This window comes from Phaenicophaeus curvirostris, chromosome 4 (assembly GCF_032191515.1).
Source record: "Phaenicophaeus curvirostris isolate KB17595 chromosome 4, BPBGC_Pcur_1.0, whole genome shotgun sequence".
NCBI classification, from domain to species: Eukaryota; Metazoa; Chordata; class Aves; order Cuculiformes; family Cuculidae; genus Phaenicophaeus; species Phaenicophaeus curvirostris.
In genome coordinates this window covers 46,577,299-46,600,667 of record NC_091395.1, presented here as the reverse complement: position 1 = coordinate 46,600,667, position 23,369 = coordinate 46,577,299, and the positions used below count along the sequence as shown (strand labels likewise).

Sequence of the window (23,369 nt, the reverse complement as noted above, 5' to 3'; positions counted from 1 at the left end):
CCAAGTGTTTTGAACAGGGAAAGTGTCGTGTAACTGCAGCACTGTTATTCATGTGACAGTTCTCAGCCTGTGTGGAGACATGGAACCAGACAATAGGACACAAACCAGCTTTCTAAATTGAGGAGAATGGTGGTCTGGCTGGTGTCACCTCTTTCAGAAACAAAATCATAAGCACCTGTGCAAGCTGTGGCTGACAATTCTAGGGTTGTTTGGTAAAGGCAATTAACCCACACAAATCTCCATGTAGCAAAGCTACAGCTCAGTCAGGTGCCTGACTTCTTGGTGGCTGGGAGACAATTCTGGACAGGATCCTACTGTGCTGCCTTTGTCCTGCATGCTCAGAGCAGGAGTGAAAATAGCAAGTTGGCAAGCTAAAAAAAAGAACCCAGGAAGTGTGGTTTGAGCAGGTATTTCTGCCTGTGGGTAGCCCTGGCATCAAGGGCTGTGGGAAGCAAGGTTTCTGCCAGTCTGTTGTTGCAATGTTGTGTAACAGAGACATTATTGAAAATGGGAGCTTGAGACGGGGATAAGCAAAGTCACCTGGCTTCATTTCAAACTCATTTGGGTGGCTGAGACGTTTATCTTGACGTATGGGCATGCACTGCACTCACAGGCTGCCTGATGAAAAGGAGGCAGCTGATCAACTGAGCAGTCTGTATCAGAGGCTGAAGGAGAACATTAGTGGGTCAGTGCTGTGGAGGGCAAAACTATAATCGAGACCCTAATAGAGCAAGTGCTGCATGTTTTACTTGTTGGCAGACCAGACTTTGGTGTAGACGACCTGCTGGGAGGTTGTGATGTCCATCTTGGACAAATTGGAAACCAAGCTGGTGCAAATTATATGTAACTACTCAAAGGTTCAAATACTGATGTAATTCAGACAGTGGGTGTAGCCTGAGAAAAGGCTGCATCTAATCCAAACACCTCCAGGTACGTGAATTAAAGTTCTGCTTTAAAAATAAGATGGTACTTTAGCACTTTGCTACAACTCAATGCTCATGATCTGTTGCTTTTTTTCACCGTAGACCAAAAAAAAAAAAAAGTTTTGTTTATCTTTCTCACAGCAAGCCTTAACACTGGAGTTACCTTAAATACAGGATATCCAAGAGGCAGCCTCACTAGTGGGATTCTTCTATTGCTCATGTATAATCCTTGAATTAGGAGAACAAACTTTGCAAAACAAATTAGACTGAGAGAGGTTGACCAGTATAAAATTAATGTAATTCAGGGCTGATTCACTTTAGATCAGAAAGTGTCCCAAGTACGGTGCTTCTCAACATATAAACACAGTGGAACTCCTTTGTAATTATTGTCCTCTCCTCTAAGTAACAGAGTGTGGGAGCAGGCTGAGCTACAAAAGACCTCTGAAACCTTAGATACCGCAAATTATGATGTTCTGAAAAACTGGTTTGGAACAACCGCATCTTCTGCTCTCTTCTTGATGACAGTACTTTGCCAATTGGTATGTCAAGTTTCCAGACCCTCTTAACAAAAGAAGCTTCTTCTAAAACACATAAATTGTGGTTTCTGCCACGTCTTTGAGCGCTGTTCTTTCTGGCGCATCTTGTTCTTCTGGTGCAAAGGATGAGAGGCTTTGCTCCTGGGAGAACCTGGGTGTGCCTTTCTCACCAACCTTTCTGGTCCTCCAAAACCAGAAGAAAGTCCATGTGATGATCTGTGGGTACTGCTCTGGAGTTTTGCTTCCAAGCAAAGCCTTAACTTCTAACTGATCCTACTCCAAACTCTCTTGCACGCATGTCCCAAAACTACTGCTTGATTTTAATAGAACCAAATTCCTTTCCTGGATTCTCCCGTCTTTTCAAGTTGTCAACATTTTGCTTTTGGACATGGGAAACAGAACTAGGAAAGCAGTGTAAGTCTCTTGTTTAAACTTGAAACAGAAAATACATGCTGTTTCTTACTTGATTTGGGGAAAAAACAAACATAAAAAAAATCAGAACACCCTCTCTGTTTGTGAGGTACCTCAACTAAGTGTACAGCAAATAAATAGGAATAAACATTCATTTTCTTTTTTTTTTTTTTGTCTTTCTGTTAAAAAAAAGGCAGCTAAATTAAATCCCAAAGTTGCAAACAGTTGTATACATTTCTTCGGTGAACTTGTCTTAGATTCTGTTACACCACGAAGGGCATCAGGCATGCGGGGAGGCAGAAAAATGATGTTAAAAATAGATGTCTCTGTCTGTAACAAGATTAAACTTTTTGTCGGGCTTGAGACAACCTTCAGAACAAGTATTGTCAGAGCGACAGATGAAGATTAGATCAACAAGCAATAACGAGCAATTAATCACACTCATCACTTATTCTATATCAAGACAGACACAGTAAGACAAAGTTGTTGGGATTTCTGTTTTTAAACAGCTTTGTTTACTTTTAGTTAACAGCAGGTATAGGCATGCCTGTCCAGGCTCTGGACAGACATCCAGGGGATTTAGCTGTGCCTTTGCAATCATAAAGCAATTTCCAATGTGGAAATGTGGATTGTCTTGCGCAAGGGACATACCGAAAGCTCATTAGTTAATGACTGTAAGCAGTCTACTCTGCCTTGTTCCAGATATGCTAAAGTGGGACAGGACTAATTAAGCAAGTAAACTTACTATTTATTTTTACATGACAAAGTGATTTGATTATGGCTGTTACGCAACTAATCCCAAATAAATCTGAACCCTTCCCTACCAGATTAAGGTGTAAAATCAGCACTGTAAGATGTGCCCTACATGGTACAGACCATAACATCTGACCAGGTTTAACAGTTTCATATGAACCAAATGTCCCAGAACCTGCATTTTGCACTATACATGCATTCTTCCCTAATCCAAATCACGCTGGTATGTTGATTTTGGTTTATATAGGTTCAATATTCATGACTGAGATTAAAAATGGACTCTAGTTGTAGTTCTACAGTCATGCTAACGTGCTTCTGCTTGCACACTTCAGTTCAAAAGAAATTAGATGTACAACTGCCCTTTTTTTAAGGTCAGTTAAAATAGTGAGTTGCCGATTTCTGTGTGCTCTCAATGCATCACTGCTTTACAGCCCTTTGAACTGCTTCTGGCTGTGCTACTTACAGAGATTGTTCTAAGGCCTAGAATATAACTTTCTTCAACCAGAAGCCTTGTTTCTTTATCAGCTGCTTAAGTTATTTGACAAATAGCATTCCTTTTCTCCCTGCTTCTTGCAGTGTCGATGGGAAAAGAGCTGTTGTAATTTGCTGTTAGCTGGTAACCTAGTTACTGAAACAAGGCATGATTAAATGTTATCTTTTAGCATTTCTTTTAGAAAAGGAAGCAATACCAAATAAAACTTAGCCAGTCATACTTAGATGAAAGTTGACTTTGCATCTCAGATTTATGGGCAATAACTTGTTTCCCTTTCTGTGGGCTTTTTGGTGTTCAGTTTGCCATTATTAAAAAAAAAAAAAAATCTTACATTAGCCTTTACTGTTTGGATCAGAGCACTGTAATATCCTCTGTTCTGAACTTCCGCATTGCACTAATACTGTTCTGCGTGTTCTGGCTATCAAGAATCCCATTATGACTTGATGTCATGAACTCACAGGGTTTAGTTAGAAAGCCTTATGCAATCCTGTCTCTGCAGACACCAAACAAACAGCAAACACTTCCTTGCACCAGTGGCAACTTTAAATTCATGGCTCAATTGGAATATTAATAACAACTCTTTGCTAGGGGAGTTAAGAAAGGATTGCACGTGAGCTACCACATATACCAGCCTCTAAGCTTACTCTCCAGTGTTTTCTCTTTGCATGTTATAAAACACAATAGTCGGTACTGGAAACCAGTCCCAGCAACGGAGCCAGTGACATAGATAAACCTACTGCCTTCTACATTATCTGCCTCCTAGAATATTAGGGTGCCTGTACTTCTCTCTGGTTCTAAATGACCTTTACTTTCTTAGTTTGAATTCTGGCCAGTGGTGTAGTCTGACTTGGCTTCCTTCCTCCACTTTCCAAAAACAAACCAACCAACCCGAATCCTCCCAAACAACCCAACCACAATGAGTAGTTGGCTACTTCCCATTTTGGTAATAGCTTCAACTGCCACCTTAAGAAATAAATCAGTTTTTCAGACACTGTTAAAATCAGTCTATTTGGAAGTGAATGCCCTTTCTGCCCTATGATATGTAACATGGTCACTTCCACTGAGGTACAAAATCAGTGCATGTGTGCTCTGGACAAAGAAAGAAGTTCTTCAATAATAATTATTGTATTAGTATTTATTTTTTTGAGACAACAGAAAAATCTGTATTAAAAAAAAAATAAATCTGTTAACAGGTCCAAGAGAGAGCTTCAGCAAAAGATTTATAAGTCAGTGAAAAGACATCTTTCAGCTCAGATCTCATTTTTGATATTTCCTAAAGACCTTGTTTCTGTGACTAGATATGACACTTGGTAGGTTGTTTTATAATGGAGTATCTAAGACATATCCTCATATCAGAGCAGAATGCTAGCGATTCATCTTAAGTGCTTAGGGAAGAAAAACACAATTGTACTTTCCCAGATGGTCTTCTAATACTCATTCTTTTTCATGCTTGGTAGGTGCCATTTTAACTCTTGTGCTTTACAAGTATTTTAACCTGAAAAAAAACCCCAACTAAACAGCAAAAGATAACAAACCCACAAACCAACAATAAACCAAGAATACTGTCAAGACTGAAATTCCACATTGACTAGAGAACTAGAGGTAACTGCTGAACTCATTTGGTAGAAATGGCTGAAATCAAACCAGACATACATTAGTATACATTTCTTGTCAGCAGAACTGCCGATTAGAAAGAAAGTCCAATGTGAGATAGGGTCCTCCACTGTTAGAAGCTCATTCACATTTATATATAGCCATTACATTTCTGAAGAAAGGTGTTGGGCTAAGGAATCTTTTTCCAGAAGTATTTTTTTCTTGGAAGGCCTCCATTTCAGACAAGCAGCCTCCAACATAATAGAAGTACATGACTACCAAGGACTACAAGGACTTGGGCATTCCCGCAGGTAAGTCTCTAGATGACCTTTATCCACCTCCATCAGTGTTGTGCACACAGTCAGCTAAAAGGCAGGTGTTGAGGAAGAAGAAAGAAAAAAGAAAGAGAATCCTTCATTACAGTAATTAGTGAAAAACTCTGATATGAACTGAATGGTTCAACTAAAATGAGCATTTATCTTAGTCAACAGGATGCAAGCATGAAAAGCTTGTATCACCCAGTCAAGAAAGTTGCCTCTACTGAATATAGTAACTGAATTTCCCATTCAAAAATCCTTCTTACCTCTTTAATCTTTTTTTTTAAAAAAAACCCAAACCCACCAAAACCTCAGGTTCAGTCAGACTAAGTGTAAACTATGAGGTATATTAATGTGTTTCACACTACTTGTAAGGGCACGTAACACAGGCTAATTCAGGTTAGAAGGGTCCTTAAGATGTTTTAGTCCAAATGCAGCTATAAGGAAAGGGCTCAGGCAACTTGGAGCTTTAAAGCTATAGGAACTTTGGAAAACAACTACATTTTGCTTTAGTGCATTAATGTGGAGTTTGGTTAGGTGCTGTTTTTTTTTTCTCGTTACATGCATATTTTCAGCCCCCAAACCCTGAATGTAGCACTGTAACCTCCTCCTTAGATGTACAGTGATTAGTGATCTGCCCCCCCACTATAAGCCTTCTGCAAAAATAGAAGCATTACCTTATTGAGGACGGGCTTTGTGGAGAGAACATCATAAATTGCTGGCAAGGAGATGTTCTGAAAAAAAAGTAATATATTGATGTTAATGGCCATTTGCCTGCTAGTGTAAATGCTGAGAACTATTAACTCTTACTGCTCAATTAGATAATGCTTTAAGAGTACATCTTAAGATCAGAAGCACATGGGCTGCACAAGCTTGAGCAGACCTGATCTCAGTATGGCATGTGACACTTGACTGTTAGCGTTTGCTGCCCGACAGTGAGTGTTTGAATTTCACTGGTGATAAAGCAGCTCAGGAAACAATGAAAATCTCTCTCAATGTATCTGCAGGTTTATTCCTCTGCATAAGCAGCCACAGAAAATGCTTCCAGGAAACCCACTTTGACGAAGAGAAAGCCTAAAACTAAAAAACATCCATGTAAAGAGGCTATTCTGTTATCCAGAAGCACAAAGTGTCACAAAGCCGTTAGCTACTTCCTTCATTACAGCCGTGCTGGCAAGTGTCCTGAATGCTCACTGGCTCCTGTGACTGGTGTCACACCAATACTGTAACTTGGGAATTTCAAAACAGCAAGATGAGGTATTTGGAAGATGTTTACCTCTTGCATTGTCTGGTTCAGGCATTTCATTGCAGGTGTTCTACGATTATCCAAGACTAGCGGTGGCTTCCAGCGATCGTAGTTTGTTTCTACCACATACCACGTGCCTTTCTTGATATCAAGGCTGGAAAAGAGCTATTTGTTTGTGTTCTGCTTCTCTAATACAATAAATACATATATATTATATACAACTATTTTTCTTAGGCTTGCTGTGGTATTTTTCAATGATGCTAAACAAATGAGTTCTTGCACAACAGAAGTCATGAGAAACATAGGACACAATTATTGATGGAACCTGTCCTCTTCTGAGGCTGAGGCAGGTCAAGCATACTCACTCCCAGATATCCAGAGCAGCTGTCCTGGAACGAGTTATCACACACCCTTCTCCAGAATTTTTTCCACCCAGGATAAAGTAAGCTGGGGCCAGCAGTCTTGTTTTTGCCAGTTTGTCTTTGGCATCCTGGTAACTGCAGATAACAAGGTAGTGTTGGACTACTAAATGCTATAAACGGTTCAAGTACTGAAGAATGATTTTCACAGACTCAGGAAAAGTCTGGGTAGTTACACCTTTCTTTCCCTTTTATGCACATATGAGGAGATTGTATCACAATGAAGGAAAACATTTAAGCAAAGCTCCTCCAATTGCTTTGTTCTTGAAGTATGGTTGTTGCCAGATGCTCTTTGCACTTCTACATTTAAAACAGGAATAAAACGATGACATGCTGCGTCATACTCCACCTAGTTAATTTACTGCATGAGAGCTTTGATTCTGTTTACTTCCTACAACATACTACTACCTACTGAATGTGTTTTGATGCAGAATGCCATTATGCATTCAGATACGAGTAAGTTCATTACAAAATTAATAAATCAGAGAAAAGCATGCGAGGAATTTTAAGGGATCTTGTGTGATGCCTCCCCACAACCAAGAGTACCAGCAAACCCAGAATTATTTAGTGTTAAGAATTCTAGGAAGATACCTGTATCATTAGAAACTGAGTATACATCCATAGTATTCATGCCAGCTGAAAGCAAAGTAGATTAAAGCAGTAGTGTATTTAGAGGGAGGGAATACCTTGTAGCATTCTCTAATACTGATCTTGTAAGAAAGCCCATCCACATACCATCTCTTCTACCGAGAAACCATTCGAAGATTCCTGCAAAATATCACTACTTACAATAATTTGTTTTCAGAAGTTTCATTCATGCTATTCTAACTTTCACAGCCTTTAAAATGAACTGTGTTTTATCTTACTTATCTGGAATCTTCTCACCATTTGTGTGTCTGTTTATTAAGGCAAGTGGTATGCCCAAGGTCTGGAAAACTTGTACAGAAATAATGAAAGAAATTAACATTACTCACCAATATAACCACCATCAAGACTGAAACGCTCATTCATTGTCAGACTGAACAAGTCCTGAAAAGCATTAAACAAGTCAACCTTCATCCATCATCTTCCCATTAGTACCAGTAAAAAACAACAGGCAGCATTGCAATTTACATGCCAGTTGAGGTTCTTGTTTGTTAGAGTCTTTCCCTTTGAGTAATGGGCTGCAAGATCAAGACCCTGGGAAGAACCACCTAATTTACACTACTTGACTAAGCAGAAATTACTTTTCTGATCTGGCATAGCAATCCAGTAAAGCAATCCAGCAAACCACGCTCTTACGCTAAAAGCAAGTCAAGCCTGTGGCCCTTTTTCTCTTGGTTCTTGTTGCATCCCTAAATTAGCAGTTCTCCTTTCCCTGCTGTATATAACTTTCTCAGACCTATGAATACTATTCCAGTCTGAAGGCAGATTTTTAAGTCCCAGTGCTAAGTACACTCTGGTACGTTACTGCTATTCATGTGGGCATGCAGCTATACACAATTCAAGTCGTGCTACTTTGAACTGTAACATTCAATTCAAACTCAAATCCCAGTGTTTCCCAACTGATGTTTTCAGAGAAAAGTGGAATTCAGCTACACTGGAGCATTTTCAGAATGGACTCTTTATTTGACCAGAAGACAAAAATAAATGGACACAAAGCAGGGATTTATGCAAGAAATGCCCTACTATGAAAAGGACCACCTACAATAGAGGATAAAGGCAGAGCAGGTAGAAAAAGGAGGAGTTGTGGTACACTGGAGAACCTATTATGGTTCCGTATTGCTGGCCTTTAAGATGTAGATAAACCCCAAATTTCAGGTGCTTAAGAGTCTTGCAATGCAGGACTCCCTTTTCCAAGAAGGACTGGAGAAAGAATTAAAATAGCACAAATATGCTGTTTCACCTCTGGGATCACAGCAGTATCTATTTACTAACAAGAAACTCCAACCACCTGAGCACTATTCATTCCTGTTTGTATTCAGAATTCAACATCAGTTTTAAGAATTGGCCAAACTTAAATATTTCATTTAGGCAATCTCCTTTTACAGGGAAGACTGCAGCATTGTTTTCTTTTACCTTTCTTCTAACAGCCATACCATGTACCAGAACAATTAAAGAAGAGATAATTCTTAAAAAACATGCCAAGGCAGAGGATGAAAGCAGGAAATCTCACATCTTAAAGGAAAGTCTGAAGCACCATTGACAAACTGACAAGCTCCCCTCCCTCATACTTACTGGTTTGACTCCAGACACCATGCCTATGTATCCTGCAAAATTTGTAGACCTGAATACTGTTTGGTTGTTTCTCTGGAAGTCCAAGTTCACTACTATAGGCTTCAGCTCCTGAGTTACAGTCCATGAATTATTTTTAACATCCCACCTGCAGAAGACATTACAGCATTTGAAACTTCCCTCCTTAAGTAGCTTTTAAAACTTCCCCTCACAGCACAAAGGTTTCCTCTGTGGGATGCCTGTCCTCTGATCTTACTCACGGCAGCCAACACCACAGCTCAGTAGTTACCAGAGCAGTGCCAGCAAGTCTTCATTAACTGCCTACACGTTTAAAGAACCAAGTTTTGTTCAAACCAAGAGCATACGCATTACTTGGTATTAAACAACACCCACAATACAGCTCGTTTGTTTTGAACACACATAACTGTTATAGTCCTGCTGGCAAGGGGAGGCTGCTATGGGTATTGACTGTGACACCTAACCTACTGTATCTTGAAAGCATACACAGCTTGTTCTGCAGCAGAATAAGCCAGTTCCCTCAAATTCTTACTTTTCAAAGGGAGAAAACAAACCACATACTGCTGGATTTGCTCTGCATGAAGGGAAGTCCCAATTCTAGTTTGTAAGATAAGCCAGTAGGCAAGGGGGTGCTAAAGAACACCTAGCAGACCATTAAATTCTCTACAAAGAATCCAGCTTCTGCAAACAGCTTTGAAAATCCCCTTAATTCTCAGGGAGTATTTCTGACAAGTGGCAGAAGTTCAACACAAGCAAAGCTAAGGGACAGGTGAAATCACAGTTCACAACATTTGAGTTTTGACAGACAGAATTCTAATGAAGATGGACATTTAAATTCCATTTGGGCCTTAAGGGTTATCTTGATGAGTGACGTTACAAAATACGCTGGGATAATAAAAGCAAACAGTGAAAAAACAGAAAACTAATAATGAGATAAAAAATGAGAACTCTAAGAGAATCCAGTGCTGGGCAACAAACTACAGAGTTTGTATCCAACTGAACGATGACACTAGATCAGTGGAATACAAAGCACCTGCTTGGTGAATGATGGGATGTGCCAATAGAGCACAGTATAGTAACAAGGGGCATAACTTGGAAAAAAGCAACACAAAACCAAGCTCCTTAATCCATATTTCACTGCACAGCCTAAAACTCATGCTTCTGTCCCACTGTGTAAAGGACAAGGCAGACCACACCTCAGAGATAAGGTTAAATGGACTGTTCTTTGGTTTGAGAGTTTTAACTGAGAAAATACTAAGGAACACTGAACACAACTGTTTTGCGAAGTCATTCCCAACAAGCTTACAGTAGTTTGACATAAGATCAGTAGAATAATCAGTTCATTTTAGCTTTTTTTCACAACATGCAATGCAGAACTACTTGTCACAATCTTAACAACATCCAATTAATCATTTAGACTCAAAGAAAGCATGTAGAAATTTCAAGTACAGCCAGCATTTTTTTCAGGTTAAACAAAAAATAGGCACAAGTTTAGGTGCTTACCCAAGAAAGAGTCCAAAATCCAAGTTTCTGGCATGGTACAGCTTCCCTACATAACAATGAATAAATAAATATATAAATAAAATTCTGATAAAGGACAAAATTCTCAGCTTAGAAAACCAGGCAATGAGTAAGCTGGAAAAATACAATTGCCTAATTGCCCTTTTCATAAGCACAAACAAATGGAGGGATTTTTTTGGATCAAAGAAGTGTTTGAAGCGGTTACAAGAAGTAATCTTGTAACCGCTATCCATCTCAGCTTCAGATGCTTTCCACATTCTCTTAAAACAATGGTAATACCTTGAGCTTACTCTAAAAGTGAGTCACTTTTAAACCCTCTGAGAATCCCTCAGATATTTCATAAGCTGGAAGAGGCACAGGAAAGGGCTGTAGAATTGAGTAAGAGAACGAATGTGTCTCTTTTCTTACAACAGATATTCTGTTTTCTCCATCACCTTACAACTGTGATAGCTAGAAATTAGTTGCAAAATGGATTACACTAGAATCCCTCCTGGTGCTGTGAAAGTATCAGGTGTCTGGCTGGTGTTTCTTTCACCTAAATAAACAAATGCCACCTACTATAAAAAAACCAAACAAAACAAAATGCTCCCTGCCTCCTTCCCCTTCAACCCAATAAAATCAAAATTAAACAATCTTTGCAACTATCTTTTCCCCTTTTTTTTAACCTGGGACACCTGTGATCTCTTACTCCCTTCTTTGGAAAAAGCTTTTTATTATCATTACTTTTAGTCTCTTCTACTAGACCTTTTTGCCTGCGGTTGAGAAAGACTATGTTTGTATAACTGAAATAGATCCTCTCCTGCATAACAGAAAACTCTTAACACCATTCTGGTTGCATTACCTGTTTTATCTTCTGCCACTATTGAGGTACATACAGTAAAAATTTCATAGAAGATGTTAAAAATAACAATTTCCCCTAGAACAAAAAGAAACAAAGTTCAATAATTTGAAACTTTTGCCGCAAACATAAAAAAATAGAAAAAAGCACACTGCAAAGTTCAGCATTCTGTAATATTTCTCCTAAGGTTTTGTTTAACTCTCATCTTTGAAATGACCAGTTCAGCAAAAGCAAGAGCTTCCTGAAATGCAAACATAAGAATCACAATCCCTTGGCCTACACCTTACTATATAGAAAGATGAAAGTCATTGCTATTTCCTTCTCTGGAAACTTCAAAATGTGCTATATAATTCACTTTGAAGAAGAAACCTGCTGTATGTACCACTATTTTCATATAGGAGTTTCTGACTAGTACTATGTGTACTGTTCCTGTGCGGGAGAAGCAGCGGAAGCAGGCTTGTGTACCTTCTTCATCTCAATTCTGAAAGAACTTGGTGTCTACTTCTCATCTGGAATTGCATTCTTTTGCAGGAGGTGTGTAAGCAAGGCAGGAAGATGTGGCAAGGATCACAAGGGAAAAAAAGCACAGCATGAAACTGAGCATCGCCTTCTTGGTATGTCAACAGCAGACACACAGCTGAATGGAAAACCGATGAAAATTAAGGATTCCACAACATTTTGGTGCACAGGAGCTGAGACTCGCTCTGGTACCCAAAACCCAGGAGCGAGAAGCTACAGCTCTACAGCAAAGTCCTAGCCTGATAAAAAGCTTATGTGATTTATTGCCATTGTCCTGTAAAACACTGTTTTCATTTAGGGTGAGATGCAATTCACTGCTTTATCTACTTAATAATTTGTTAAAGTCACAGATGACTACAACTATATTGCAGATTGGTTCACACAATAATTTTAAACATGCCTGGATTCCTAGCTTTCCACTGCATTAATAGTGTGTTGGAAACTTACCCAAAGGAATCCCAGATGCATTTGCAATTCCTTGGAGTTCTTCATTGAAAGGATAAGGAAGCGTTGCAGTTAGATGAGCCTGAAAGGAAAAGTTTTGTACATTGTTTGTGTAAAGGAATGCTATTCTGTTACTTAAAAGATAAGCTTTCCCCAATAGGTAAAGCCAAGACATTTGTAGACTACTTAGAAGACAAGTAAATACTTCGGGAATGTAAAAACTACTACTTATCAAAATATGAGCAATGTGAGCAATGGAGATTAGCACAGTATCCTATTTATCGTTAGCAGCAATAGACAGAACAAATCGAAGCAGGGCTCATACTCTAAGAGCTAAACTGGAACTGAGCTTGACGTTAGCATTTAAGGGAATCCCTGACTTTCATATGTTGGTATCTCTAACTGTATAAGCTTTCTGTCAACTCCACTCAAGCACATACGGATACAAATTACATATGGCCAGCATGGCCCAAGGCTGCTGTAAATAAAGATGGGGACAGATTTGGCCTTATGCTGTCTCTAACACTATATTGTTTTCCTCTATCCTGATTCTATGCCAAAACCTATTTTATTCAGAACCAACCGCTTAGTTAGATGCGGCCTGGTCAAAGTCGCCCCTGTATTCAGGCATTTATTATGGTTTTCAAAGCCTGATTTTATTCTACTGTTTAAGAGGAGTTGAACGTGGCAAAGAATTTCACTGAAGTGTTTTGCTACAGTGGTTAAGTCAGTAGCACATGTATCTAGCATGACTAATCCAAACTTGAAAAGATCTTAGAAGAAATTAGAGGAAAGAGACACACACATTTTAGGTTTGATGGTTTCAGAGTAAATAAGAGTAGGCAAGACAGCAAAAATTTCACCAAGAAGGCAAAATTTCAGAGTAACTTTTCAAATTAGCATTTTTGCTCTGGAAGTGGAAGAATATCAGTTGTGAAGTTCTTAACTGCCAAATTTAGTAGCATTCTAATTCTGGTAGTCAAAGCATACAGTAGTAAAATAATAGTAAGCTAAAATACTTACTATTTTGTTATCCACTATGTCAACAATTTTGCCACTGGGAAAGAAGGTATTTACCATATTCTTAATATTCTGGACCACTGTCTTCAGCTACAAAGAACAAGGACTTTTATTGAATAGAAGAGCTTAAGCATAAAAATTGCTAAAATACAAACAGAACTCCCCATACTTTTCAAAAAACCATTTTGTTGAAAAAAAACCCCTCCATATTTCAAGAAAATGCTGAACGTGGTGTTCCCAATGAGAAAACCACCCCCAACTCTCCATTAGACTCACTCTTCAAGCTTTATTCAAACAACTTTCCATATTAGCTCTGACATGGCCCTCTACCAGAGAAAATGCATTACAGGAAAAATGTGTTCGTTTGATCAAATTTCAATACTCTGCACTCTTCTGTCTTTAAAAACGTTAATTAAAAGCTCTTTGCTTAAGTATCGTTGTTCTTGAAGCCAAAGAGACTTCATAATTTCTTACAGAAGTACATGCTTTCCACTTGCCACACGTAAATGGCCCCAAGTAGAGTTCCATTCTATGTGATCTAAGTCCAAAGTACATGAGAGGTAGAAACCTTCAGAATTTAAGGTGCAGCCTCTGGCTTAAATGAGACTTTAGAAATAATTGTTATGGTGTAAACAGAATTTGTCTGGCTTTCAGAGTTGAAAGGTCAAATTCCACAAGGATACAGCAAAAATCCCATGCCTTTTATGAGAAATTAAGTTTTACTGAATTGAATTTTCAGCAACCTTCAGAAGAATAGTTAAGTAGTGTGAAATAGGCTCAAGTATTTTTAATATTATTTCTCCCGTATCAACCTCAGTGCTGCAACCGGCACCCCTGAAAAGGACAGGAAGTTCTTAAATTCTGCCTCATCATTTCATCAACTCATGCAGTGTTTTGAGAGAAACAGGTGTATGCAGAAGAGAATGGGTGCTGTCTCAGTTTTCACTTCAGTTTACGGAGGCTGTCCCTTTGGTGTACTCCTCCCCCTTCATTCTGTATTACTTCATGACTAAAGAGCTTTGATAAATGAAAGTTTGCTTTATGTCGCATTGCTTTTTATTCCTCTACGTCCCAAACATCAGTTCCCCTACGCTTTACGCCGCTAGCTCAAGTGTTGAACAGAAAATAAAATTACTGCAGCAATTACTTTAATCTAGAATCATATTAAAGAAGTGGACTAGAAATATCCCTTTCAAGAGAATTTTAGCACAGGTATTTCTTTCCAAACCTTTTTTTCCAAATTACAAGGCCATGTCCTAGTTTTATACCTGCTAGGATTCAATGCAAGCTCTGCATTTTATACCTCTGTCTTTTTGTCGTGCATCAAGTTATCCCATCTTTTGCTGGGAGGTAAATCAAGATTTATGACATACGTGGGTACATTCCCTTTGAACCTGAAAGATAAGGACCAGAGTTCAAATTTAAAGAAGGCTTTATAAAAGCATTTGACAAAACAGGTGCTTCCCACATGTAACCAGCATTTGCTAGATATGCAACATGAACACATTACAAAAAAAACTTGTTCAGACTTGCAACTCACTACTTTTCTGTAATTTGCTAGACAAGTTGAATCAGATCACTTACGTTGGTCCTGAAGGAGGATATGTTTTACTCCTGCACTCTTCTCCATACTGTAATGACAGTGAAAAAGTACTATTTAGCTTCTTTGTTTAAACGCTTTATTATTGTAGCAGACTTAGTTTTGAATTAAACCTTCAGGACTAGTCAGTTAAGTCAATCCATGGTGATTTGATATTAAAGGAAGGGGAAGTCTTGGGACTTTAGAAAGGGTGCAGAGAAGAACACAAAGAGGTAGGAGACAAACAGCAACTTCTCTGTGTGGCCTGACAGACCTTCAGACAACTTGCCTGATGCAGTCCAAGGCAAGCATGAGTTTATCATAAACACACAAACCTGCTTTTACTCGGTGTAATTCAATGGAAAACACTTCAAAAGCATATTCTGCAGAGAAGTTCAGAAAATTTAACCTTTGTTCTGTTCATTCAATTCATATTATTATTATTTGTTTTATAGTGTCATTCATAATTATGCTTAGTGCTAAGCTTCATCTTGGGACTGTGGCAGGGAAAGCACACTGAACTTTGGGCTAACTACTCAGCTGGAACAATGAGCCATACAGCATGACTTTTTACTTAGGATGGCAAAGTGCTGCTAAATTGGTGCTAAATATTATGAGAGGTGCATTTCAGGAATATAACTAAAACGTAATTGCCTTCATTCCTGTAATCACGGCTAGTTACAAATGAATGTTTGAACACTATATTTAGGCGTACTGAAAGTGAATGTTGAGGGTGTTTTCCCATCAATTACACAAAGCATGCATACGCATACATCAACATATGCATATACACAGCAGAATTACAACTGTATATTTCACCCAGAGAAATACAAGCTGCACTTGTGCTTCCAGCCAGTTGAGGGCAGAACAGATTTAGTCCTCAAGCTATCTGCATGTATCAGTAAGCTCCTAAGAGCACGTGACGTCCCACTAGGAAAAGGGAAAGGTACACATGCTATCCAGGGAGTCCATACAAAGGCTCCCAAAGCACAAGTGTCTGAGAGATGGAACAGAAATAAAAACGTAGGGATTGTTCTACCATTCTGCCCACCTCGCACACTCATCTCAAATTTCGAACATTTACTTGGCTGTACTAATTAGACTACTTCAGTAGTGTGTCCTTATAATGTGTTCTTGCTTCAGTAAAAACTGAGACAAGATATCTAGCAGCTATCTAACTGGGACAAACAAGATAACTAATGTCCATGTTCTCCTTGGGCTAATCACATAAGCTGTTTCTAACGCATTAATCTAGAAAACACGACGTCTTACACAACATCATGGACTTCAAACGCTGCTCTGATCTGTTGCAACTGGAAACAGGAATTGTTAAGTTGGATAGGTTTCTGTGTATGATTGTGTGTTTTCTTCTTGTACTGTTCCCAGCAGCAGGGAGAAAGCAGGAAATGACTTTTGGCTTTCAGATGTGGGAGATGAAGGTATAGGACCAGCAGCTCCGTTTCCTACATTTCACTGCAGTGAAGCTACAGCCTTTGCCTGTAGCTACAGCGGCAACAAAAGGTCAATCACAAGGGGCCATTTAATTCTCAAAATGAGGATGTTTCAAAACACAGAGGGTGGGGGAAGATATCAGATGACTAATTAGGCAACAGAAGTCAGAGGCTTTGTGCAAAACAAGCAAGTACTTAACAGTATTAATGCAATTGTCTTGTGACATTTTCCATCGTGTAAGACTAAAATAAATCAGAACAAGTGTTGTTATACATACACCCTACCACATCGGATGCACAGATTTGGACCTTCAGGAAACATGCACTAACAAAACACGCCTCTTGACAGATAAAGCCTCTAACAAAAAATTATCCAAAACGGATAAAAGTCCAGTTGATCTGTCAGTATCTGCGTACGCAAAGGAAGTAGTGTCAATCACGCAAATTGATTTTAGAGGATTTAAAGTCGTGTTCCAGGTGCTAAATATTATGTCACTCCTGAGATTTTAATCTTGCAGTTGACACTATTTTTATCTTCCCAGCCCTTTCCAACCTAAGCCACAGAAGGAAGGAAAGTGACAGTTAAAGGAAGACTTAAGGGAGACATACAAAGAACAGAGTAAATATTCCTTCCCTGCATGTCAGTAATTTTAGACTTCTCATCTGTCAATGTATACAGCAACCAATAATCTCCAAAACAACTCATACATATTCTGAAGCCATTAGCATTGACTCAAGACATCTGAAGAAAGCTGATATTATTAACAGTTTCTTTAGGTAAACTATTATATGCTGGCACATAAGTAATAATTTAAAGAAATGTCAAGACAACCAGAAAACTAGAAGGGTTTTTTTTTGTTGTTGTTGTTTTGTTGGGTTTTTTTTAACATGAAGTTCTAAGGAGCAACACAAAAATTGTTACCTTTTGCAATCAGCTAAAGGCAAACTTTTCTGATAAGGTAAAAAGGAAAAAAAAGACACCTAAACAATTTTCTTACAGCAACAGAAAAACTACCAGGCACTTTCTATCATCACTGTAAAATAAGCAGCTATGAAGTTACTGCTGTGGTCAGCGAGTTCCTCCCTTGTGCAGAGGTGGACACTGGAAGAGGAACAATAAATGCTGTAGGAAGAGAAGCAGGAATAGCCTTCAAGAACAAGAGGATTGCCTCGAGTTTTCAATGTGACAAAGCCAGAGGTGGTCTCCCAGAAAGAGCCAGAAGAACCTGGCTCCAAACAGGAGGTCACCACTATAGAGTTGCTTTTTAAACATGTATTGAACCTCCAAGGAGAAATACAACTGTTCTTGAATGGTGATTAAATGCTCTCATTTAATTTTTTTTTGTCTTTTACTAGTAGGCTACGTATTTTGATTTTATGATGTACTGCTGACTTTCAAATTTTCACGTACACTACGATACAGAAATGGATGCACGGCAGCACAGATTCAAAACACTAAAGGAAAGAGAACGCAGCAGAAAAGAAAGACAATACTGTATGGGGAAAGATCGAAATAATGAAAAATGGAACTAGCACAGAAGATTTATATTATGACTGACTGTATGAAAAAAAAGTAGAGCAGAACAGGAACCAAGTAGCTAACAAACTGTCAGGAGCAATTGATACCTGGAAAAAAAATGAAGCAGTAATAGTTATTATTCACATCAGTAATGCATATTAATGCACTGTTTAATGATCGCTGAGTGAATACTTTAAAACCTAGCCTGACTTCATTAATATGAAATAGGTCGAATGTAGTTTGTCCTGGCTAAAGGATGCCAACACTAACACTTTCTTTACTACACTCAAAAATATTTTATGTGGACCTTCTCTGGTATCCTTCCTTAATATTTTGTGTTTCTCATCTTCATATTTAAAAATAAACAGAAAATTATCTCTTAGAGCTATGAAACACCATTTCATAGGTTAATGACATGGCATTCAACCTTTTTCGGACAAGATAATCTGCTGGTCAAAGCATTTTTCTCTCTGCTCTTCTTCCTTTATTAGATGATGCCAATGCAGCACTCTTGTGCTGCAGCAGTTCCACCGCTTTTCACCTTTCTGAACATGGAAGTTCAGAGTGCTCTTGCAGCACTGAAGAAATGGGCAATTTAAATTGCAGTTTGGATAAATTTATCAAGTTCAGTATGACTGAAGGGGCCTACCCGAAAAGTAAAGGGACTGACAGTCTGCACCACTCAGATGTAATTCACCATTGAGCTTCCATGTTCCTTGTTAAAGAAAAGAACCCAACCTGCTGTATGTAGGAAGACAATGACTGCTGTTCTTTCTACAGCAAATTATGCATCCCAGAACTGGAATCAATAATAAAATTTCCAAGGCTGACACACAGCATAACATGGGCACGCGGTGGACACGCTGCAAGCGCGAAGATGCACTAAGTGCAATTAAATGCAAAATCAAACTCTAATGACAGATTTGCTGATAACTAACACTTTCTCCCTCACACCCAAGGAAGCTTCTGGCTGAAATGCTGAAGGTGTTTTAAGCTGTGACTTGCTTATAGTATTGGGAAGTTCCTCGTGGTGGGGAGGGTGGGACTGGGTGCACAGAAGTGTAGTCAGGGTGGTAGAGGAACATGGGCCATCTAGATGCGCGGAGTCCTCCAAAGTCCTTCCTGCAGTTCTTCTCTCTCCCAGAAACCACACCTGTTTGCCTGAAGTGAATATACTTTGCTAGGAAAGCTGTTTGATCGAACACAAGTACAGGAAGCCTTGTTCTCCCACAGTATTAATGAAGCAGGTGAGAAAGTTTTGAAATTAAAAGATATTTAAGAGGTGAGATTCAGAAACTGAACAAATGAAAGACTGCTTGGGGAATAAAAAGCACACCAGGAAGCAAGGAGACCTGTTTACACACTCAGGAGCTGGAAGCCACCCTGCCCCAAGCACCTGCCCCCTCATCCCCGACTTCACATTCCACCAGAAGTTAAATAAGTCGCCGATTGAGTTAAAAAAACCCAACAAAACCTGACGCCCCACGCCCACCTGCTCCGCCCTTCTCCCCAAGACGCGAAAAGGCAAAGCTAAACAAGAAGCTTAAAAAAAAAATCATACATAAAGCTAGAAAACAAGCTAAAAGACACGGAGCGGAGGCAAAAGCGCAGGGGCTTTCAGCAAATTCTTCTTAAACTGGAAAAAGAATCGTCGTTTCTGCGTAACGTTCGCACGGCGGGTGCGGGGGAATCTGAAAGAGGAGTGCGAAAACACCCCCGACAAGGACCAAGGCAGAGCGACCGCGGGGCCATCCAAGAGGTTCTCCCGACCGCTTTCCCTTCCCCTCTCTTCCCTCCTCTCCCGCAGCCCAGCCTCACCGGGTCCGGCGCCCAGACGAGCCGCGCCACGACGAGCAGCGCGGCGAGCGGCACCAACGCTCGCCCGGCCATCCTCCCTCCGCCCCGGCTCGGCGTTTCCCTTCCCTTCCCGTCTCGTCTCTTCTCTTCCCTGCCCTCCCCCGCCCCGCCCCGCCCCGCCTCCTCCCGGCACTGCGGGGAGGTGCCTCGCCGCCCTCCCCGGGCTGATTCTCGGTTTGGTTTATGGTAATGAGAAGGAGGGGTTGTCTCCGTTTTGCCTGGTTAGCAGCGGAGCGGGAGGCCCGTGGGGAAGTGCGAGGCGCCGCGTCATGTTAATTATGCCCCGCCATACGCGTTATTTGTTGCTGTATCGGGGACAAGCCAGCAGCACAGTCCTCGGCTGCATCAAAACAAGCGCGGCCAGGAGGCCAAGGGAGAGGATTCTGCCCCTCTGTTCCTTTCTTGTGAGACCTCATCTGGAGTGTTGTGTCCAGTTCTGGAATCCTCAACATAAGAAGGAGATGGAGCTGTTGGAACAGGTCCAGAGGAGGGCTCTAAGGATGATGAGAGGGCTGGAGCACCTCCCGTATGAGGACAGGCTGAGAGAGTTGGGGTGGTTCAGCCTGGAGAAGCGTCCAAGGAGACCTTACGGTGACCTTGCAGTACCTGAAGGGGCTACAGGAAAGCTGGGGAGGGACTACGGAGGCTTGCAGTGATAGGACGAAGGGGAGTAGGTATAAACTGGAGAGGGGCAGATTTAGACTAGACATATGGAGCAATTTCTTCCCCGTGAGGGCGGTGAGGCACTGGGAAGTTGTGGGTGCCCCATCCCTGCTGTGTTCATGGAGCTTTGAGCAGCCTGAGCCAGTGGGAGGTGTCCCTGCCCATCGCAGGGGGGTTGGAACTGGATGATCTTTAAGGTCCTTCCAGCCCAAACTGTTCTATGATTCTATGAACTTCAGTGTGAGCCAACGAGTGTAGATGTCAGTACCTGTTGTTGGAAGCACCACAAATTAACACTAAAAACCACCTGGGATGCCTGTGTTTTTGCAAGTGCCCAAGAGATATTTAGGCACACAAAAAAGCAGCAACACAGTCTTCAGTATTGTGACTTAGCTGTGCAATTAACTCATAAAGCAAACCAGGTGTGGCAAGAAAGAGAAGGAAAGTGCTTCACAGACATTTCATTAGAAAGCTATATGGCATTGCAGAAACTGAGAGACAGGAAAGGGTAAAAGAAATGTACGGTAAAGTGTGAAAGCATTGGACAAAGGGAGGGCGTGCAGAAGCGTGGATGGCTCAGAACATAAACTTGGAATTCTATAGAGCTTCAGGGACCAAGGCAGAAAAGCGTGGAGCACTGGAGGAAGAAAATGCAGAATGAATCAGGGGATTTAGCAAATGAGGAAAACTGCAGTGTAACAAGAGAAACCTCGAGATTTTCATGGCAGTGTCTTTCACAAGCAGGAAATCAGGCAGTTTTTTTTGAACACAAATACCTGTAAGTCAGTAATTCTGTATTTACTCCCAAGTATCTGGTATGCTATTATGGGCTATGTTAAGAAATAGGTTAAGTTAGTCCTGTTATTTTCTAAACATCTGCAGCTTCTTCTGCTCAGCTTTTATTTCTGGATCAGACACCTTTTAGGTGCTTACTATCTTTAGATGCTTTACTATTTTTAGGACATTTTTAACAGTAGAAAATAAATTACTTTGGAAACCAAAAAGCTCTTTTCTGAATGCTCTGAAGACAAAATTATGCCATCATCACATTACACATTCACAACTTACTTTTTTGAAGCCTCTTTGTACTTCTAGTTTTGTTCTTTCATCAGTAAAGAAATTCTCAGTTTAAGGAACAGTACCCATTGTTTTCTGACTATAGCTGTTCTGCTGTGTCTTATCAGAACATATAGTCTCTAAAGTCCACACCAGTACTTTAGCTCCTCCTTCTTGTTATCTAGGTTTCTTCTGTCAGTTTTCAAAAATCTCAGTTAAATTAGAAGAAAAAAGCTTCTTAAGATGTGAGGTTTACTTATTAACTGTACTACCTGACAGCTGGTTTCACCGATACCTAGTACTTCATGTTCATCCTTATGCTTTCTCACACTCATCTATTCAGTACAATATTACCACTCCCTAGATGCATATCTTCCTCCAGAAGCAGAGGCTGCACAAATTACTTCCCCTCTTCTTTCTTTCAGTTAAATTAAAGCTCTTTGTGCTAATACTACTGCTAGGGCATAGTATCACCAGGAAGACCCCATGAATACCTTAAAAGAACTCCATATAGCAACAGTTTGGTCTCATTCCTTTGCTCTGACATTTCTTTTTGCTTCGCTTATTTCTAACTAGGTAACAAACATGCCTCTCATTTCAAGTTTTCCTTTACTATCACTTACAGCTACTTACAGCACCTACACCTTGCATTCTGTTTACATTATTTTCCACCAGCATAGCAGGTTTTTCCTCCAGCTGCATCTATGTTTGAGTAATCATTTTTATGAGTTCTACCAGAAAGGATTTTATTTAAACAATATATTCTTGAAAGGAAAAACAGATGCTGTATCATCAGTCTACATCAGCCATCAGCATTCACTTTAGATGTGTTTAAGATTCACAGTGATCGTGGATCAATGACACCTGCAATGAATTGCCCAATAAATAATTACTCTGGCCTGCAGTCTGCTCCTTGTGGTGCTGCTTCTTTCCCAGTGTTTCTGGGAGTCAATTTGGCAACAGGCCACTTCTAGGTTCATGATGTTGCACTGGTTGCACGTTAAGTTACTTACATTTCTGAGGAGGGATATGTAGAATGGTAGCTACAACCAGAAAATGAACCCTAATCCGCTGTCCTAGACCAAACTGAGGAACTCTATGGAAAAGTGAATTATGTTTTCTTTCTGTGATGGCACAATCCACAGTTATGCTACATTTTCATCCAAGAATTTCCCAGACAGTCCAGAAGCACATGCCAACAATCATCTGTTTATTTCTAGCTTTATTTCTGGCCTTCTCCCCACAAAGTCAGCGCCCATGCTTCTGTCACACCTCCTGTGCACACACAATGCATCTTTTTCAATAATAAAGGAACTCAAAACATGGCTTTGTTCACTGTGCAAAAGGCAGCAGAGCCTCTTCACAAAATCCGAGTCACAGAGCATATGGACACATGCTGGGATTCAAAAGCCTCTAAGATGCACACACACAGTCAGTTTCATCTGCTTGACCATTTCTGCGCCTGGTAAAAGGTTAGCCACACACTGTGCCTCTATGGCTCTCTGGCTCTCTGATTGACTGGGGTGTTAGTTCAGAGAGCTATCAGGTTATACACTGAGTTCTCTGGGAAAGCCAACTCTTCTAAATACCACTGAAAGCCAGGGAGCTTTCTCTCTGGACTGTGTCACTGTAGTCTGTCTTCTAGGGCTTAAGCCATGTGGCAAATAGCTTAGTAGTGGTAATTTATACACCTTTCATTTTTCTTGGAGCAGTTCCTGTAACAGGAGCTAAATATTCACAAGTGATGCAGTTAATAAGCTGTTACAACTGGGTCATTAATACGTGAGGGAATCAATGTAATTCTGGATTCTGTAATACTTAAAAATTAGACTCAAAGATCAATTCTACAAATTTCTTTTTGCAAATGGTTTAATGCAGAGTCTCACTACAAACACATTGATGCTTCTAGCAGTTGCTTGCTTCAAAAGAATGCATAGTTAATAGAAAGGGGTAGGAAAGAAAAGATAATTTTCTGTCAT

The 23,369-nt window shown here is 40.0% G+C and overlaps 2 protein-coding genes across 2 annotated transcripts in view; one reads left to right on the top strand and one right to left on the bottom strand.

Moving 5' to 3' along the window:
• The window catches only part of PCM1 (pericentriolar material 1), a 145,480-nt gene that overhangs the window by 52,366 nt on the left and 69,745 nt on the right, over positions 1-23,369 (top strand). The window lies entirely within an intron of this gene.
• ASAH1 (N-acylsphingosine amidohydrolase 1) lies at positions 4,237-19,727 on the bottom strand. The gene is made up of 14 exons (XM_069855948.1): positions 19,633-19,727; positions 14,850-14,896; positions 14,569-14,659; positions 13,269-13,355; positions 12,249-12,327; positions 11,286-11,360; positions 10,427-10,472; positions 8,909-9,053; positions 7,666-7,720; positions 7,378-7,459; positions 6,638-6,769; positions 6,303-6,426; positions 5,704-5,760; positions 4,237-5,074 (listed from the first exon to the last, which is right to left on the bottom strand). Exons 1-14 carry the CDS (start codon positions 19,702-19,704, stop codon positions 4,985-4,987), a joined length of 1,182 nt encoding a protein of 393 aa, XP_069712049.1. The 5' UTR covers positions 19,705-19,727; the 3' UTR covers positions 4,237-4,984.

What these genes read in the sequence shown, in the direction of transcription:
- ASAH1 (XM_069855948.1), bottom strand. Translation starts at nt 19,704, where the DNA reads ATGGCCGGGCGAGCGTTGGTGCCGCTCGCCGCGCTGCTCGTCGTGGCG. An exon ending in GTATTAGAGAATGCTACAAG is followed by an intron (nt 6,770 to 7,377) that starts GTATTCCCTCCC and finishes TGTTATCTGCAG; the next exon opens with TTACCAGGATGCCAAAGACA. An exon ending in CAAAGCCCGTCCTCAATAAG is followed by an intron (nt 5,075 to 5,703) that starts GTAATGCTTCTA and finishes CCTGCCTTTTAG; the next exon opens with CTGACTGTGTGCACAACACT.